This window comes from Thermochaetoides thermophila (assembly GCF_000221225.1).
Source record: "Thermochaetoides thermophila DSM 1495 unplaced genomic scaffold scf7180000011816, whole genome shotgun sequence".
Classification (NCBI taxonomy): domain Eukaryota; kingdom Fungi; phylum Ascomycota; class Sordariomycetes; order Sordariales; family Chaetomiaceae; genus Thermochaetoides; species Thermochaetoides thermophila.
Genome location: NW_006383032.1, coordinates 4,198,125 through 4,216,322, shown reverse-complemented (window position 1 = coordinate 4,216,322; position 18,198 = coordinate 4,198,125). Strand labels below are relative to the sequence as shown.

The window sequence follows — 18,198 nt, the reverse complement described above, 5'->3', positions numbered from 1 at the left end:
GCAGCACCGCGCTGGCCAACCTGGCCTGGACAGCTGACATGGGTCCAGGACCATACCCGACGACCAACGGGCCGATGTCTCGAGTCTCAAAGTCGGCATTTGTTGCCATGCTCTGACCCGAATCATCCATTCTAGAGTGATTGCTCTCGTCGCTACTCCATTCGAGAGCCCGTCAGTTTGTTCCAGCGCTGTCCCGATATCGGAACCAGATGCATCGATCATGAGATCTCAATTCGAGGGACCGATAGCAACCACGAGTTATCACCAATGCATTGCCCATCCGGGGATGGTGCTGTTTAATAATCAATGGTCGATCCGGAGTGCCCGGCTTCTGCGTTGCACCAAGTAGTCTCCCACCAACCTTCGGATTGACCCCGCATAAGCCACAGATCCGCAGCGCCACCGGGTGGCTGAACAGGGGTTCTCGGCGCAGGCTGCTAGCCGGGGCCCTTCCTAGAAAGGCAAGCCAAGAACCGGACATCACCGCAGCGTCGGGGTGGACGCTACGGTAGCCCTGTGCGGCTCCGGGTGGCGTCCCGGCGGTCGTTCTTTAAGGATTCAGCCAAGGTTCCGGTAGGTCACCAACTTTGGCGCCCTCGGGCTTTGGCAATGCGAACCAAGCAGCATGTTGAGAAAATTTTGCCTTGAGGGTTAACTTCCCGGAAACTTCGTTGTCTGGAAAGCCAGCAATCAAGGAGTCTCCTCACCAGGCATAATCCGACGATCGTTTTTCTAGTGTTATCTGGGGTTCCTTTTGACTCAAGTGTGTTACCAGGACACAGATAATACCTTAGCTCAGTCTTCTTCCGCGTTATCTTGCTTCCAGCCGACACCCTTGAGCTCGACCTCTGCCCGATGCAATAATGCCGAAACCGAAGCAGTAGCTTTTTCAGCAACGTTTATCCACAACTTTCCATAATCGTCTTGTTCTTATTAAAATCGCTGCATGACAGGCCAATCCCATCCTGGGAATATCAAGGGCACTCTGGTCTTGAGGGCCAGCCTTCAAGAAACAGTTTCCTGGAGCCTTCCCTGCCCTCGCCACATCCTTGTCCGTCCAAGCTGGCACAAAGCTGACGGCAGCACATGTTGCGTTGGGGTTGTCACTGCGCCCGCCGAAAGATTTGGGCACATATCGTGTATACGCCGCGCAGGCATCCATGCAAGTGCTGAAGTTTGGGGTAAACAAGGCGAGTATCGGCTGGTTCGGAGCATCGCGATTACAGTATCTGGTGAATTTGAGAGTCGCTGCTGGAGGTGTGTGAGCTACCTGTTATGAGCTAACAAAGCCGGGGGATTTGGAGCATACGTGAAAATGCCGTGTACACAGACCGGTCTATCCCAGTTGGATTCGATCCGCACCCGTCATCAATTGATTCCGTGGTCATGCTGGTCGGATTTGATGTTGAGTTGACCATATAAGTCCTCAGCTGTGAAATTGTAGCCCGGGCATCGCTTGCCCTGCGCGACTCGATGCCTACAGCTGTACCGAGCCCAATACTGGCTGCCATCAAGAGAGCAATGATACATGACAGAACGAATGCGATGAAGCTGCATCCACAGACAGTACGCGAGGTGATAGACTTTACCAGAGTGGATTCGTTTCTAGTGCGATGAGGATACGTCCCCCATGGAGCGATATGCTTTATCCCATCAACCTTACCATCGCCTGTTAATGGGTCATATGCTGGGTGAGAGTATATGTAAGGTTGTTGTTGGAAGTGCTCTGGGATAAACGATGGCGGTAGGTATGGTTCAAGGTCGCTATAGCTCTCTTCTCTCACAACTTCGGGGAGAACTTGTTGAGTGAGCTCCAAGCCCGGTCGGGGAAGAAGTCTTCTTAGTCCGTATGGCATGCGATCCGAAGTGAACATTCTCGTCTCAAACTAGATCCAGACACATGGACGGACAGAATTCTTCTTTTTGGATATGATGCTGGGCTTTTCTATGCACACCCTGCAGAGGCATCCAGAGAAAGGGCAGAGCTTTCAGCTATGTCAGCACTATGTATGCATCGGGATGAGCGCGGTAAGAAGCTGAGTAAGCTCCCAATACCTCGAAGCGCCAATTGCCATCCGCATATCCTGATGAGACCTTGCCACACGAGACGATCAGCTTTTTGGATGTGTTTTGCTTTGGCACACAGACGTCACAATCGAAATCTGGCTGCTAACTCAATCTGAGCATTGTACAGCTGAACTTATTGCCGTAAATCCATGCAGTTGCTGACATAATCCTCGGCATGATGAGCCATGCCATGCCATAACTGACCTGGCCAACGCTATCGATAAGAGCCGTCCTGGCCTGCTTCCATCAGATCTTCAGATCTGCAAGGATCTCGATGCGCAATAGCTTAGGTGAATCATACGTTCCTGCGCACAAAATGTCGTCAACCCGGGGCTGTGGCGATGTGACATGCATCAGTCTGAGGAGCAGCTACCCCTAATTCTTGGCACATCGCCGTTGACGCTTGACCGATGAGAATGCGGGGCCCTTGCGCCACCAGCGTCGCCAAGGTCCCCTGACAAGAACCACAGCATTCAGATGACGCACCCATCAGCAGAGTTAAGATGCTAATGGTTGACGGCTGGTGGACATGATATCGGATGAGCAGCAAGGGGACAGGCACGGGGACGATCTCGATTCTCCGTTCCTGAACTTGGGTTCGACGGATGTGGGGCTCGTAGGTGCTGGCCGGCTTGGTAAGCCTTCACTTCTATTTCACATATTGGATCCCACCAACAGTTTCAATCAATGGATCCAGATCCTGCGATGTTGTTGTGTTTGTCAGTTGCTCTGTAGCATTCTGCACGCTGAAAAGTGAACGGCCAGCAAAGAAGCATCTTTTCCTGCATTTCTAGTGGCACAGAATACACAGAATACAACAGCGGGATATCGAGCATCGGAAAAATAATCCACTACCGAGCTTAGGCGCATGTTGCATGCAGACGGAGCCCCTGCATCCTTTGCTGGCAGCTGCGACACTCTACGTTTGGGTCGCGGACATAAGCGCACGCACCCTTCCAGAAGCAGGTTCTCGACATACTCTTTGAAACCAGGCACTAGGAAGACTGCCAATACTCGATCCCTGGCTGCTTCTTAAAACCCGGGAGATTTGGAATTCAGCCTGCCTGGCTTTGTGTGTCTGGTGCTCTGAATACCAGTATCGCGAATCATCGCAGTTGTTTGTCAACGTGCTTACGACGACGGAACACGGATATCCTTACCAGCGCCTCATCCCCGGCTGGTCCGAACCGTCAGCTGCCTCGCTGCTTGCTGATCCGCCGGCTATTCTTTTGTTCATCACTGACCAGAGCCCTCACTCACCATGCCAACATATCTCTGCCACGGCTTCCGCTGGCATCGGAAGAGCATTCGTGTATACATAATCGTCCAAAATCTTGACGACGCCTCACCGGAGTGGATTATCCCAGCTAAGTCATCGCGATGTATCCTTGAATCTTTCTACGAGCTCTTCGACTTCCTGCCGTACTGCAAACAAACGTCTCCATCACGAGTTCAGCTTCAGCAGGAGACAGCGATCACACCAGCCTGGGATACGGACAGCGACTGTGACGGGCGTACCCTCGTCAACACCGAAGCCTGCAGTGTTGCGTCACGGTATTGCAATCGAGGCCGTTCACGATCTCGATCTCGCTCGCATAGTCGAAGCACATATCGCCATGGCCGAGGTGTCAGCCGTGCTCATTACCCTCAAGAACCTGTACCTCCGCTACCTACCCAGAACCCTTCCCTTCCCTCTGGATGTAGCCCCGAACCTGGAACTCCTGAATCGAATTGCGATATCTCCGGGGAAAGTCCTACAGACAGTGATGGGAACGATGAGCAAGATGACTTCGCCACACAGTCCTGGTCGGCTGTTAAGCTGCTGGAAGAGTATGACCCTCGCGACCTGAGTTGTGTTTCCAGGCCGTGGGCATATGTCGCGGACTATGTCGTGAGAATTGATACTTCCTGCTCTCTTGCCGAGGAAATTGCTAAATATGAGAGAGAATATCGACACAAGAATGGGTGGATTGAGGATTTGAGGGATGAATTACAGAGGGGCGAACAGGTACAATGGTTTGTTGTGGTGAATGGTGATGAGGAGAGGGGCTGGAAGAGCTCCGGGAGAGGATGCGAAACTGAAAGAAACGGGGGAACTCCAGGGGCAGACTGCGAGGAAATCTGCCAAAAGTTGAAAAACGAGTGTCAACCCGAAAACTGGAGATATAAGTTAAGGTGTCTGGATGGCTACCAGCAGGCCTACAGATCGACGGCATCAAAAGCTCAGAGGCATCACCATGCACAGTATCTGCTGCAGCAAGAGATCTTCGAGAGTGAGGAGCGCAGGCTACAACACGAGCAACATCAAGCGCAGTATCAGCAGCAAGTGCAGCAGTTGCATGAGAAATGTTTGCAAGGGAAACTCCGACAATATCAACACCAACGGCAGCACACGCATCAATGCTATCAATCACAACCACAACATCGGTGTTGTAACCATAACCAACATCAACCTTGCCACGAGAAGCAGCATTCATGCAGCAGCAATCATCAACGCGGCCCCTCTGTTCCTGGACCACCAGCTCGTGCTCCTCCTCCAGTTCCCCAAGCCGAAGACAGGCCACCAACACCCCCTCCTCGGGCATCGTCCCGCGCCCAAACACCATACAAATCACAACAGCAGCAGCAGCTACAACAGCCCCAACAACCATCCCACAATCGCACCTCAAGCAAACCCAAAATCCCCGACAAAAATTACCTCCCCCCTCTTCCCATTCCTGTCCCTCCCATCCCAGCAAACATCAACAACAACGCCGCAAACGTCAGCATCAACGGGAAGAACGAGACATACCCAATAAGGCTACGCCACAAGATGTCGTTTGACACGCCGAGGACTGTGGTTGTTTCAGGAGGAATGAAGGAGGAGGACATTGCCAGGCCAAAGACTCCGGGGAGTTCTAGTATGAACGGGAGGAGCTTGAGGGCGCATGGGAGTGTGAGCGGTGCGGGAGGAGGGTTGAAGAAGTTCTTTTCTAGGGAAGGGGCGAAGGTTGGGGATGTGACGGTGGGGTGAGGGGTTGGGGAGGGAGCTGGTGTGGGTCAGGGTTGGGGTTGAATGTTGAATTCCATTGCTTTTGCTCTAGTGTTGGTTTGATGCCCTTACGACGCCAATGATCCAAGAGCAGGATAAGATTTTGAAAGATAAAGTAATAGTTTGGCTAGCATCTCCCTTCTTGGTCTTTTGCTTGTCCACCAGCATTAAGAGAGAGGACAGATCGTCGACGGGACACTGGGGTGCAGAACAGCAGGATGCGGGAGGACTGCAGGAAGTGTAGAGATATAGCAAAGCCGTGGGGGACTAGCCCAATTTTCTATACGGTGGAGGTGGTCGTATCGATGAGCTACCAATCGCTAAGATTGAAGGGATATATTGGTCGTTCTACTGAGTTCGCTCGCAATCAGCCTGGCCACATGCGCACGCGAAATGTCAGCTAATCACTCAAGCCGAAAAATTTCTCTCGCCCTACCGATCCTCAATCGAACCTCATGGTTTCGGCCACCGGGCAAGGCTCTTGGGAAGATGCTTTTCAATCTCGAAGCACATGTGTGGAGACATGTACCTATCGTTCCAGTCATTTACTTGGTACAAGAGTCGCTTCGCCCGTTCACTGATCAAAATAGGCTTGCAGCCAGCAGGCTTTATTGACATTTTATAAGTCTTCATCCACATCTACGTTCCGTACCAAGCTACTTACCCACGGCAACCTCTCCATCTTGCTTGCCTGTATTTCATCGAGGCACGGCTTTTCCACGGAAGTCCTAGTCTTGCAATGGAGCGATCATTTTTTGGAATTACGTGCCGCATGGACAATGCAGCTATCAATATTACCTCCCAATAGCATCTTCAAACGATACGGCGGATACGTAAATGTGCCAAGCGTACGCTGTCTGTTTTTATTCGAAATCAACGATGACACGGAACGCGATTGCAGCCCTGGCTCAAGTGATCGGTCTAAATCAAGGGACGGAAGACCTGTCATCCAAGGAAAAGCTGTGAGCCTACGCACATGGAGTCCATGGCTTCACATTCTGCCAGTTGTAATTTGATAATTTTTATTGAGTCCTGGCTTTGGAATCCAAAAGGTATTGTTCCCGAGCTTTGCTTGGCGGATCTCAGGGGGCGAAGGAAACAACGCCAAGTTGCCACAGCAACACTTTCAGGGGCTGGCTCCACTCGATGGAGACGGCGTCTCAATGGCAAACGAGAATCAGCATCTGCCTGTTTTTCTCGGATTATCATGTGCGGCTTCATATACACATGTTAGTACCTGTTCTGGCTACCTATTCTTACTTTCTCCGGAAAATAAGATGAATGCAAGCCAAGTTTTCCACTTGTCTCGCCAACATAACTGTGGAGAAAGTTTAGGGAATAGGATTATACAGCGACCGGCATCTGCACTTCACATCTGATCCCAATGAACCAATTATCCTGTCTCTGCTCAAAAGCTTTATTATATATCTGTTACATAACAAGTAAAGTCGGATCGTCACATATATAATGGATGTGAGAGACGAGTGGTAGGTAGTTATTCAGAACAATAGAAATCCATGACCTGATCTTATATACTTTGCTATCGCTTCGCACTTTAGCTCAACCCTACAACAAGCCCATAGTGATGCCCTGCTTCATCCATCTAAGTCCAATCTCTTTGGACTGGGACTATGTCCCTGCACCTTACTGCGTATTGACATTAGACCAAACACATGCTAACTCTTCTGTTACAATGGCATTGATCACGAGTTAGATCTTCTGCCCTGCGTAAAAGAGGTCCAAATCGTCCTGCTAATGTTGCAGGGCAAACGCAGTCCTGTTTGATTTGACAGGTTGTAATAGGAGCGTCACGAACACATGAATCGGATTAATTTCTCTTCATTGCTGTTAGTGGAGGGCATAATAGTTATAGTTGGTAGAACGGTGGTGATCCAGTCTGTCTGGAAACAATTAAGCTGTCTTTCCATTGTGTAACCCGGCAACCGTACAGCGGAAGTAACATTGCTATACACCTTGTGGGGATAGAAACCAATTATGCGGAAATGCAGTGTGCTACGAGACTGCAAAACAAGTCTGTGATTTGGAGAAGATCCATTTACATAAGGTATTGTGCTCCATAGATACACGGGCGCATGATTGCTGTCTTCGGTGTCTGGGGGTTCAACTCAGAAGATTGCTTGAGAGTGAGCACGGTTCCTGCGTAAGTCTAGAGAGGCTGGAATGTTGGTATCGCGAGTTTGGAGAATTGATAATGGTTAGGGGATCTCATAAAGGTCTTCAGACATTATTTAGGAGGTGGTATGCACTTGAAGGTATTGGAGCCCTAATGTCAAACGTGCCGGGTCGAGTTGACCACCTGCCGAGGAATGGAGGTATTGACAATTTGCTCATATTCAGAGTTTCCATAGCATTTCAAGTAGACTGTTCGAAATGGAATCAAGTACTCCGATGGATCTGAGATCATTTACCGGACTATCCCACACATCGTTCAAACAACTAGTTGTAAGATACCCACGCGGCCAGCAATTTTCAACCGATAATCTCCCTACCCTGAGCCCACAGGAAGCCTTCTATCAAGGCGGCAAGAGACAAAAATGATGGTAACGAAAGAGCGGAAGTAGTAATATGGGATCCATCCACACCGATGGCAAGTGGGCGCGTCACAGAGAATCCAGAGGAAATAGAAAATACGGGCTCTTCAATGCATGTGCTCGGACAGTTAGCGACCCAGGTTGTCAGGTCGGTATAAGATGCTTTATGGCACCAGAACTGTATTGGAAAATCGGTCTCGTTACATTCCTCCAGCTGTCCATCTTGCTTCAGTTGTTCAATGTGGATCAATTGTGGCTAGGTATTATTCGGTGGCAATCCATAGCACAATAGTGACGAAACCTTGCTGAATACCTCGGGATGTAGAAACCAGCCAGAATTAGGTATCATGAAGAAGACACTTGCTGAGCCTACAAAAAATTACAAGCATGGAATGAATGATGTACGTTACCCCTAAAAGGGCGCGGTTAGGAAGCAAGGGACCTTTGATCCGTTGGCATTGTTCGTCAGATGGGTTAGATGGCTTTCCAAACACCGCAACCAAAAATTGCCGGTTTAGGAGATATTGTAAGTTGCCAAGGGAGTAATTTGTCTCAATCAAACCAAGCGGAAGCTAGAAGATTAACTGTCTTGTGAGTAGGTGATCCAGGAGAGTATTGAGGGAATTGAGAACCAATAGTTCGTATAATCCAGCAACGATCGTCAGTAAGGATGATCTGTTAAGTTAAATATGCTGTTCTCTTCCTTCTTGAATTCATACCAGTAAGTCTGCTTGATGCTGCGGGCGATAAAAAAGGTGGATGCCACGAATGGGATCAAATGCAACCATGTATACCAGTATCGCAGACGCCTTATTGCTCCTTGCAGGACCCAAACCTCTTCATTGACATTGGCTTGTAATTCTCATCATTGTTGTGCTGTAAAGCCTTTGCTTTAATTTTCTTAGCATTGTTTCTGAGTCGTAATGATCTTGACCTCCAGCATTGTACCTGCAGATGCAGTACAGATGGTGTCTTCGCTGATAGGTCTTACCGCGTCTTCGACGAGTTGCATATACAAATGGGCCATGCTGCCAAGGAACTCTTGCGTGAAAGACTTCGAGAAATGTTAGTTGCCTATATCAGGGAAGATAACCGCGAAGGGATGGCTGAGTTGAGCTGTGTATATGTATCGAAATGCAGTTCTCCTTAAGAACTATCAAGGCTATAACGTGGACGAGATGCGCTGGCCTTGAGGGGAAGGATCGAGGGTATCATGGGCATTTGTTTTCTTGGCACACTGATCTTGGTATGACCAAAAAGCCAACTGATCTGTGCAATATATGAATCTTAAAAAAAGGTTGTGTTGTCAGATCTCCCATTGCGCCCGCCCATCTCAGCGATCCGGGATTGCCGAGGCTTTGGCTCGAACCGGAAGTGACCGACCAGTTTTGAACAAGACTATGTGGACTTTTGCTTGATATTTGGAGAACGTCATCTGATGGGATCTCTAAATATGGTCAACCACGGCACCGCCACTGGGCAAGGTGCGGTGACAAGTATGGGGTAAGGCAATGGCTACACACTGTACTCATCTGCCAACACGATCAGGATCAAAGTCCTGTTTTATTTAGAAACAAAAAGCATGCAGATAGGAGTATGGTTGGCCTGGTTGAACTTTAGTTCGCTGAAAATAGATCCTCTGGTTCACCAAATGGAAACACGAAAAAGTGGTAAATATAGCCAAACGTTCATTGAGGTGCGGCCACTTCCAGACATGATCACTGCCGGATTGAGGTTTGAAAGAGAGCATGTCCTCAATAACGATAGCGATTATCACAACTATTCACGAGAGTAGGGGTATTTATATCTGTAACTAGTGTAAGCATATTTCTCTCGCCTTGCATTCTGCAGCCAGTATATGTGAAGTAAGCATCCGTCACCAGCATCAACCATCATTCAGGTCTATCAGAAGAGCGCACACCCCAACAAAGTCCCTTCTTCGCCCGCCTTCCAAAGAACGCCATGATCTTTTCTCGCAAATGTCAAAGCACCTAATTCCCATTCACCTGCCTCCCAATGTTTGTCTTGCCCGATCCCATAAGAGTAAAAGACAAATAAAAAGATATGCTTTAGAATCACCATCGACTACCCCCGAGTCCAAATACCAAAGGAAAAGAATACAGCAGCGAAGAAAACAAGCAAACCCGCATCAAGCAATGCCCCTACCCTCGGTGCTCCCATGTGTTATATATCTAATAGAAATATTTTGTGACCAATGGGTCCGAACTGCCTTGTTTCGCAAGCAGAATGAACAAAACAGAAAAGAAATGATTTTTCTTTTCGCGCATTAAGGAGCTTCCTCAGAACCACTCCTCATCGTGCTGCAGCCACACAGGCTGCGTAGATGCAGACGCCGCCTCAGGAAGAGGGTTTTTCCTCGGCCGACCCCTCTTGCGTGGCGGTTGCTGCGAGCTGGACCGAGAGCGCTTCTTCTTTTGACCGGCCGCTCCGCCAGCCTGTGACTTGCGCTTCCTGCCACGTCCCGTCCCGCTGGGAGTCCCAGCACTTGATGCCATGTCATCGTCGCCCTCCTCCCAATCACTCTCGTCTCCGAACCCGTTTTCCTCACCAGCCGCGTCAAGATCCATCTCGTCCTCTTCAGAGGGGACCAGGAACTCTTTATCGATACTCATGAGCTCAACAAGGTCCTTGCACGCACGAACCATGCGCTCACGGCCACCGCTAAGGGCGCCCATGATGTTGTTGATCTCCTCCCAGACCTTGTCGCCCGTGACGCCCTGGACCTTGACTGGAGGACGGGCCAAGTCCTTGACTTGGGGCTTGGCAGGCTTGGCGCTGTTCTCTCGGCGGTTGGTGCCAAGACTGTAGAGCCGCCGCAGGTATGTGCGGACTTCCCAGATGGCGAGAAGGATCATAGAAGCGGCCGTAAGTTGGCGCAAGCGGGAGTACTCGATGTCGGGGAGCAAGGGGTTAACTTGACCCTGAGTTTGAGCTTCGGCCCGCAGTTGGCCGTCAGGGTTAGGGCTCTGGGAAGAAGGCGCATCCAACACATCAATGCGTAGGTGAAAGACCTCGGACTCGATGACCTGCGCAACGCTGGCCCCGGTAGAAGCGACAAGTCTCTCCATGGCTGCAACGAGAGAGTGAATCTCGCCGACCGTGACGTACTCGAAGAAAGCAAGGTTCTCAATGATGAACCTGGAGTACTGAACATGAGGAGGAAGCTCCTCCGACATATCAAGTTTTGCAATGTCGAAGTCGATCTGGCTAACAAGCTTCTCGAGGAACTTGACCCGGTTCTTGGCCTTGCTGATCTTGAGTACTTCCATGAAGAGGTGAAGCTTGGGCGTAAAGGGATTCGTTGTGGCGCCGCGGGGATCCTTAACGATGTCGCGCTGGTAGGCGAAGATTGACTGGATTGCTTTGGCATACTCGCGCTCGATCACCGTTTCGTGTTTGGTGTGGAGGGCTTTATGCTCAAGAAAGGCGAGTTCAGAGATGCGCGGATGTGTCGACGTAGCCAGCGTAATAAAAGTGACACCAGTTTCCTTCGGGTGAACCAGGCCTTGACGGTTGATGCTTGCAAGGACCTCGACAGCAAGGAACGCATGATCGTCCTGTGTAGAAGTCGCGATGCGAGTAATGTCTTTCAGGAAGCGGTGGGTTGTAGCACTCGCGACGTCGTCATAATTTGTGCCACCAATGACCGTGAGCTCGCGCTTCTTCTTTGACTCGCCATCCTTGCCGGCTGGACCTTCGGGTTCTTGTTCAGAGCGCTTCTCCTCGGAGAAGAGGAATTCTTTCAGGGACCGCAGGACCATGGTCTCCAAGATTGGGATCTGGTCGTCAAATACTTGTTGGAAAGCTGTGTAGACATTTGCGGCGACATAGTTACGCGGAGAGGACTGGCACACCAAGCCTACGCAGTCCAGGGCAGGTTTGCGAACGTCTAAGGGCCAGGAGGGAGCAGCAAATGGAACGACAATATCAACCATGAGCTTGGAAACCGAGGCACCTGAGAACTTAGGGAAATGCTCCTTGAACATTTCATGGTGGCTGTCGAGGTTGCAGTGCTTGCCAGCCATTCCGACAATGAGGGAGTACCGATCGAACTGTCGGATTTTAAGTTGATCTAGTGGCTGGACTTGAGCACTGGCCCGCGTCTTTTGAATGCCTTTTAAACTGGAAATCACCAGCCGTGCAAGGGGCTCATATGTCCCCAAGAGAGTACTGATGATCCACAAGCATGCCATGACATCGTCAAGAAGCGCACGGGGCACCTTGGCGACGACCGGGAGCAGCTCCTTACGGACATCTGTAAGGAACTGCGCGTGAGCACTGGACAGCTGGGGAAGGACCCTGCGATAGATCACGACGACTGCCCTTGAGACGGTCAGATCCTCGCTGGTGCCGATACTCGCGATGTACGGCCTGAGTAAGCGTAACTGTTCAAAAGTGAAGAGGCTGGCCTCAGCCTTGGCAAAGATCATCAAGACTTGGAGGACGTCACGCCCCGAGGGAGCCGAGGCGTCATTGGAATCGATATTGTCGATCAGGTCAAACATGCTCCCGACCAGCTTCCGGCATACCTCCATGGAGGCCTGGGAAGTCTTGGATGATGGGCTTAGCAGAGCCTGCAAGACCTTATCGAGCACGTTGGCAACATTGCCTCGTTTGACTGTTTGAACCATCAAAATGACGTGCTCGGAGAGCGAAATCTGTGAAGCAGCCGAGGTCTCGCCGGAGTGGAAGGGGGCAAACCAAATTTCCTCAATCACCTGACGCGCCAGGTCTCGAACACTCTCTTCAGGATCTTGAACTCGATGAAGTAGGCCGTTCGCGATAGCACTGCGGAGGACCCGATTGCTATTGCGGAGATAAATGTCCTTGGCCAACTTCATGGCTCGCTTCCGAACACCAGGTCCAGCATCAGAGAATCTATTGACGACGGTTTCCGTCATCTTCTCCTCGAGTGCAGGGCGAAGGCTAATGCATTTGCTAATCAGGCCTAATGCAGAGTCGCGGACCTGAGTTGAAGAATCGCTAGAGGACCGAAGAATGAGCTGAACGACAACCGAATCGCCATCAAGAATGGTCGGATCGGCCTCCATGACCTGATTGATGCTCTTGAGACTCTTGCTTCTCACCGTCGGCTGATCACTGGCCATGGAGTTCAGAAGAATATTCAAGATGGCGCCGAAGGCCTCACAAAATTGAGACCGCAGAAGGATGATAGAGTAGGATAACTTCGCCTGTAGAGGGCTAACATCCTTGTATGTGTACTCAGTTGAGAGCCATTTGCGGTCAAGAATCATTTCTCGGAGCCGGTACGCCAGTCGGCCCAGTTCTTGATCCCGCTCTAGGACATCATCTTGATAGCCGTCATAACAAGTGCAGATTTTGGAACCCCATTCGGAAATGATGAATGTCATGGCGCTTGACAGTTGAGCATCCTCGTTGAACCGGCTGCGACTCTGAAGGTATTCAAGAGTGGCGCGATAGGGGCCCGTCCAGGCCACCATGTGCTCGGGACGAGATTTCAGTTCCAATGCCGATGCTGCCAAGTCGGAGAGGAACAAGCTGAGCTCATCGGCCTCCAAAGCACTGGCCATTTTCCTGACGTGGCCACGGAGCTTCGAGATCGCAGCACACATGGTGCCTAAGAGCTCGAGGGCCATGTTTTTGGCCATAATGCTAGACTTGTCGTTTTCGACGAGACCAACCATCATGAGCATGAGGAGCCGAAGGAGCAACTCAGCCGCAGGCCAATCCGGGTTATCGAGACACGTGATAAAGTCTTCAACGAACAGGTCGAGCAGGTTGCGATAAGGAGTGTCTCCGGACTTGGTCGAGTTCAACGCCCGGTTGACAATGAACTTGATGACGTAGGATGCGTTGTTCCGCGCCGTCTCCAGTAATGGCGTAGAGATAGTGTCCAAGTCTCGAATTGCCGTTGAGTGCTGCGATGCACCCTGTGCCTCGCTCTGTATGATAAAAGCCTTAGCGCCAGTCACTTTTTGGACTCCTTCAGTCATGTCGAGCCGACCACTGCTTCCTCGGCCCTCATCTTTTCCAGCACTCGTTTGGACAAGACGCATGATGAGGGCAGATACCGGCTGGATACTGCTCCCATCAGCCAATTTGAAGGTCCGAGCTCGTTTCCCCAAAGGAAGCTTCTCCAACGAGGTGAGGATCTCGTCGATGATGCCTTGACGCTGGCTGGGGTTGAGGAGGAAGATCTGACAGATCATATCCATTGCCACCAAGCGGAAGCCGTCAAACTTTTGTGTCTCGATTACTGAATCTCTCTCGGCGTTAGCTGTCTCAATGAACAGGAGCTGAGACGCAGCGAACTCGAGAGCATTGGTAACAGTCTCGGAAGTATCCACTTTGGCGATCAGCTCCGACATCATCGAAAGCAGCTTTTGAGCGTCGGTCATAAGTGGCAAAATCCGCCTCTTGCAGGACGATAACGCTTTGAAAAGCTCTTCGGTATCGCTGGTATTGCGAAGCTCAGCCAAGGGCATGATAATGCCATCGATAAGGCGCTTGCACAAGCTGAGGGCCTGTTCGATGGCGTTCTCAGAATACAGTTGTTTTTCCTCGCGGCCGCCACACATGATCCTCATTGAAGTTCGAGCAGCTCGAATGGCAGCCTCCAAATTAGGCAGTAATTCCAACCACTGCTCAACGTCCTGCGCGCCCCATGACGTCTGGACACTGAAATCCAGTGACTCAGTCTGCCTTAAGGCACTGTCACAGAGTCGAAGGAGATAAATAAGATCATCAAGTGGAACGGTCATGAAGCAATTCAACTCAATCGTCTTCTTCAGGGCACTCTGAAGTTTTGTTTGAGTTGGAGCAGCAAGAGTGGCTTCAGTCTCTGAAAGAAAGATAGCCATTTCATTGCTGGACTTTTGGGCTATCGCCCTGTCCACGGCTTGAAATGCGGCCTGCAAATATGCCTTCAACTCATGAAGTGCAACGTTGGCCCGCTGACGCAGATCCAAGCTCTCACCATATAGATCATCGCCATCCAAGTCCTCCCGCTTTTGCTTTTTGAGTGACAGATTCGCTGGTTCATCTGGTTCAACAGGAGCCACAACATAGCTATTCTCGTTGAAAGTCGGGGCACTTGGCAACTCGATGGCGATTGCTGCCTTTTGAGGAACTGAGGGCGAGGATGAAACCTTCGGGTCCGGAGTCTCCCGAGAACTGTACACGGGGTGCACAGCACCTGGTGCTGCAAGGGCTGTCTGAATGAGCGTTGGAGCTTGAGGGCCTGTCACGATAAATGAAGCTGGAGACTCCTCCTTCTTGATGGTGCCCGTAACAGTTTCTAGCTGACTCTTAGTAGGCAGAATGATCTGGAATTCCATCTTTCCGTTTACTTCGTGCGCCTGACGGTTCACAGTAGCAGGTGGAGGTTGTTTCATCTGGGCTGGCTGGACGGGCTGAATTGGATGAACCGGTGGTGCAGCCTGCGTTGACAGAATGGAAAGTTGTGAGGGTTTCTGCACTGGCTGCGGTGGATGCACCGGCTGTATGGGCTGAACTGGTTGCAGTTGCGGCGCACAAGGAGCCTTATGGATTGGCTTGTGATCTCCTGGAGGGCTCGGAATCGCAGCAGTGGTCGACATATTGACGGCGGCTTGCTGGCCGTTCGGCAAGGTTGAGGTCGGGGCTTCGGGAGTTGGATAACGGAACTGCACAGGGGAATGATCGTAGACCATCTTGGAGAATGGTGTAAGAGCCGATGCAAGCGGAACAGGCCGTGAGGAGGCAGTCGCTTTCGAGCCGGAGAGCCTAGGGCCAGTCTTGAACTGGCTTCACGTTGTCAGAAGAGACGGAGGGTTTTCGGAGGAGACGGCAACGTACTATTCAGGAATGTTTGCTCGTTCTAACAGATGTTGTAGCTGGCTGACCGCATACTGCATGCGCTTGGAGGGGTGCTGTTGGTTGGTAATTTCTTGGTTGAACGCAGCAAAGTCCGCGTTGGAAACGAGGTCAGTTAGTGGGGGAGCAGGAGAGGCTGAGCCTATCGATGGAGGTGGGAGAACGCCTGAGGGATGGTCAGAGGTTGTGTGTGGCTGAACAATAGGAGGAATTAAAGGCACAATAGAATTGGCATACCCGAATCGAAAGGTGTGATGGAAGATAAGGGGGTATAGGGAAGGGCCTCATAGAGGGTGAATGGCCTCGCGAAGGTGAGCGGCGGGCCCTGAGGAGCCTCGTGGCCAGAGCCCACGTTGGCGCCATGGGCAGGAGGGCCATTGTGGGCGCGTGGCCGACTGTCTGCCATTGTGAGGACGAGAGGACAGTTAGAACCGAAGGGCGACCATGGCTGGGCTTCGTGGACTAAATGAGGCCTCAATCTCAACCTTCGCAACCTCGCTCAAATTGTCTGAGCCGCTGTTCCCGTCGTTCCTTCCCTGGCACCCGGTCGACGTAGCAAGCTGGCGATTGGTGTTATTGCTGCCATTCGACGCGCTCAGTCGAACAAAAGAAGCGCGGTATCGTGTGTCTCTGTGTTGTATCTGCTCGCAGCAACGTCTGGACGCGTTGGAAGATGATGGATGTTGAGAAAAGAAGAGATCAGGTCTCACCTCGTCCTTTCTCGACTCGCGGCAGGATCCACCGCGCATCATCAGCCTTGCGAATGTTGGTTCGCCAAGAATCCAATCCGCGCTGGCGCCTCTCAGCGCTGGGTCACATGGCCCGTGCGCTCTATCCGGGGTGAGACCCACGTGGTCTTGGCGTGCAGGCCGGTGAATTTTGGGGAATGAAACTTTGAGGTCCCCAACATCATTTTCATCCATCGACGACAGTTTAAAGCACGGAAAGCAAAACTTAAACACTTTTAAACCAGCAGAAATGGCTGCAATTGGCTCCTTAATTTTTTGCACAGATTGCGGCAACCTACTTCCCCCATCACAGGGAAATGCGAAAAATATTCTTGTTTGCGATTGCTGCGGCGCAGAAAACAGAGGTCAGTCTTGTTTATTCTTCACATTGAAGCAGATTTGAAAATGAAGTAGGATCCTAACCGGCCCAGATCATCCCTGGAAAACTGTGACAACACGAACCAAGCCGTCTGACTTCCCATCTGCTCTCCGCCAGAAACTCTCTATCGTGCAAACTGTTGAAAGGCATGAGGTCCAGACCGAGCGTATCGACACCAACATGGACTGCCCCAAGTGCGGCAAACGTGGAGTGAGATACTCTGAAGTCCAGCAGCGCAGTGCCGATGAAGGTTCAACCATTATTTACAACTGCGACTGTGGCGAGAGGTGCGCAGTAACAGTCCAGATTGAAGCTCATTTCACCTTGCTAACCCCATCGCAGATGGACTCTGAACAACTAAGAACCACATCAAGCCATTGACAAATATATTCTCCCAGTTCCCATACCAGAGCAGAAGTCCCAGATCTATGGAAGTGCCCCTCTCATAACGGGACCATCTAGTATCATGTTTAATACCCCTTAACGCCAAGCCCCAAAACGAATTTCCAGTTTAAGCAGAAACCTCCGGAATCAGAGCATACTCGGTCTCGTTGCTCTTCTCATACTCCGCCATGTCCAGCGCGACAATGACACTCTCACGGACGACCGCCTCCTTATCATGGAGGAATTTCTTGAGGATCTCCTCCACACCCTCCTCATCACCAAGGCTGCCCAGAGCCTCAGCAGCCTCGTGCCGGACCATGCCAGCCTCATTGGGGTTGCTCAGGGTTGCAGTGAGCGCAGGGATGGAAGCGGGATGAGCCAGCTGGCCGAACACGAAGGCAATCTCATGGCGGAAAAGCGCCGACTTGTCGGACAGGCCCTTGGCAAGCTCCTGGATGGCAGGGACAGCAGTAGGCAGATCAGGCGGCGAAGCAAGGTCGCGCAGGGCAAACATGGCGCGATACCTCTTGAAGAGGGGAAGTGATGTGTCCATCAGGGTCTTGCCCAGTTCTTCGACGGTTCGCTCGCCCTCGCCAAGAGGCATTGGCGGGGCCGGGTCGACGGAGGCGAAATCACTGTAGAGAGTTTTATTAGCATCTTATTCTGGCAGCAAAGAATAGTAGCAAAAACATACCTCGCCTTCAGCTTCTCCTGCTTCCTCTCCTCCGAGTTCTCCCACTCAATCCTGTCAATCGCAATTTCGCAGGTCTCCTTGACACAAACCTCCTCGTTCTCGCGGTCACGATACTTCTTCAGGACCTCAAGGCTATCAGTCTTGCCCAGAGCCCCCAGCGCCTCGGCAGCCTCATGCCTGACCATTGCATCCTGGCCCAGATCCTCCAACACTTCGGTCAGCGGCGCCAGCGCCGCCGGATTGCCAGTCTGCCCTAGGCAATAAGCCAGTTCGTGCTTGAGCAGCGCCGAAGGAGACCCAAACGCAGCGGCGATAGCTTCAATAGCAGCCAGCGACTCAGCGCTCTCAGGCGGGTTGGTGCGCGCCACATGCTTGAGCGAGAAGAGCGCGCGGAAGCGCACCGGGAGGGGTGTCTCCTCAGCGACAAGAGAGGAACGCAGCGCGGCGATTTTAGCGAGGGTGGTAGAGTCGGCCGTCATTTTGACAATTTGACAATTTCGGGGTGT

The 18,198-nt window shown here is 51.4% G+C and overlaps 3 protein-coding genes across 3 annotated transcripts; 1 reads left to right on the top strand and 2 right to left on the bottom strand.

The window, feature by feature from the left end:
- Window positions 1-3,328: 3,328 nt before the first annotated feature.
- On the top strand, window positions 3,329-5,080 carry CTHT_0032320 (uncharacterized protein; the record flags this gene model as incomplete). The annotated part of the gene is made up of 1 exon (XM_006693610.1): window positions 3,329-5,080. One exon carries the CDS (start codon window positions 3,329-3,331, stop codon window positions 5,078-5,080), a length of 1,752 nt encoding a protein of 583 aa, XP_006693673.1.
- Window positions 5,081-9,950: 4,870 nt separating this feature from the next.
- Window positions 9,951-15,913, bottom strand: CTHT_0032310 (uncharacterized protein; the record flags this gene model as incomplete). The annotated part of the gene is made up of 3 exons (XM_006693609.1): window positions 9,951-15,438; window positions 15,490-15,673; window positions 15,745-15,913. The coding sequence occupies 3 exons, from the start codon at window positions 15,911-15,913 to the stop codon at window positions 9,951-9,953; spliced, it is 5,841 nt and encodes a 1,946-aa protein (XP_006693672.1).
- Window positions 15,914-17,125: 1,212 nt separating this feature from the next.
- Window positions 17,126-18,171, bottom strand: CTHT_0032300 (uncharacterized protein; the record flags this gene model as incomplete). Its single annotated transcript, XM_006693608.1, has 2 exons — window positions 17,126-17,633; window positions 17,693-18,171. 2 exons carry the CDS (start codon window positions 18,169-18,171, stop codon window positions 17,126-17,128), a joined length of 987 nt encoding a protein of 328 aa, XP_006693671.1.
- Window positions 18,172-18,198: the final 27 nt, after the last annotated feature.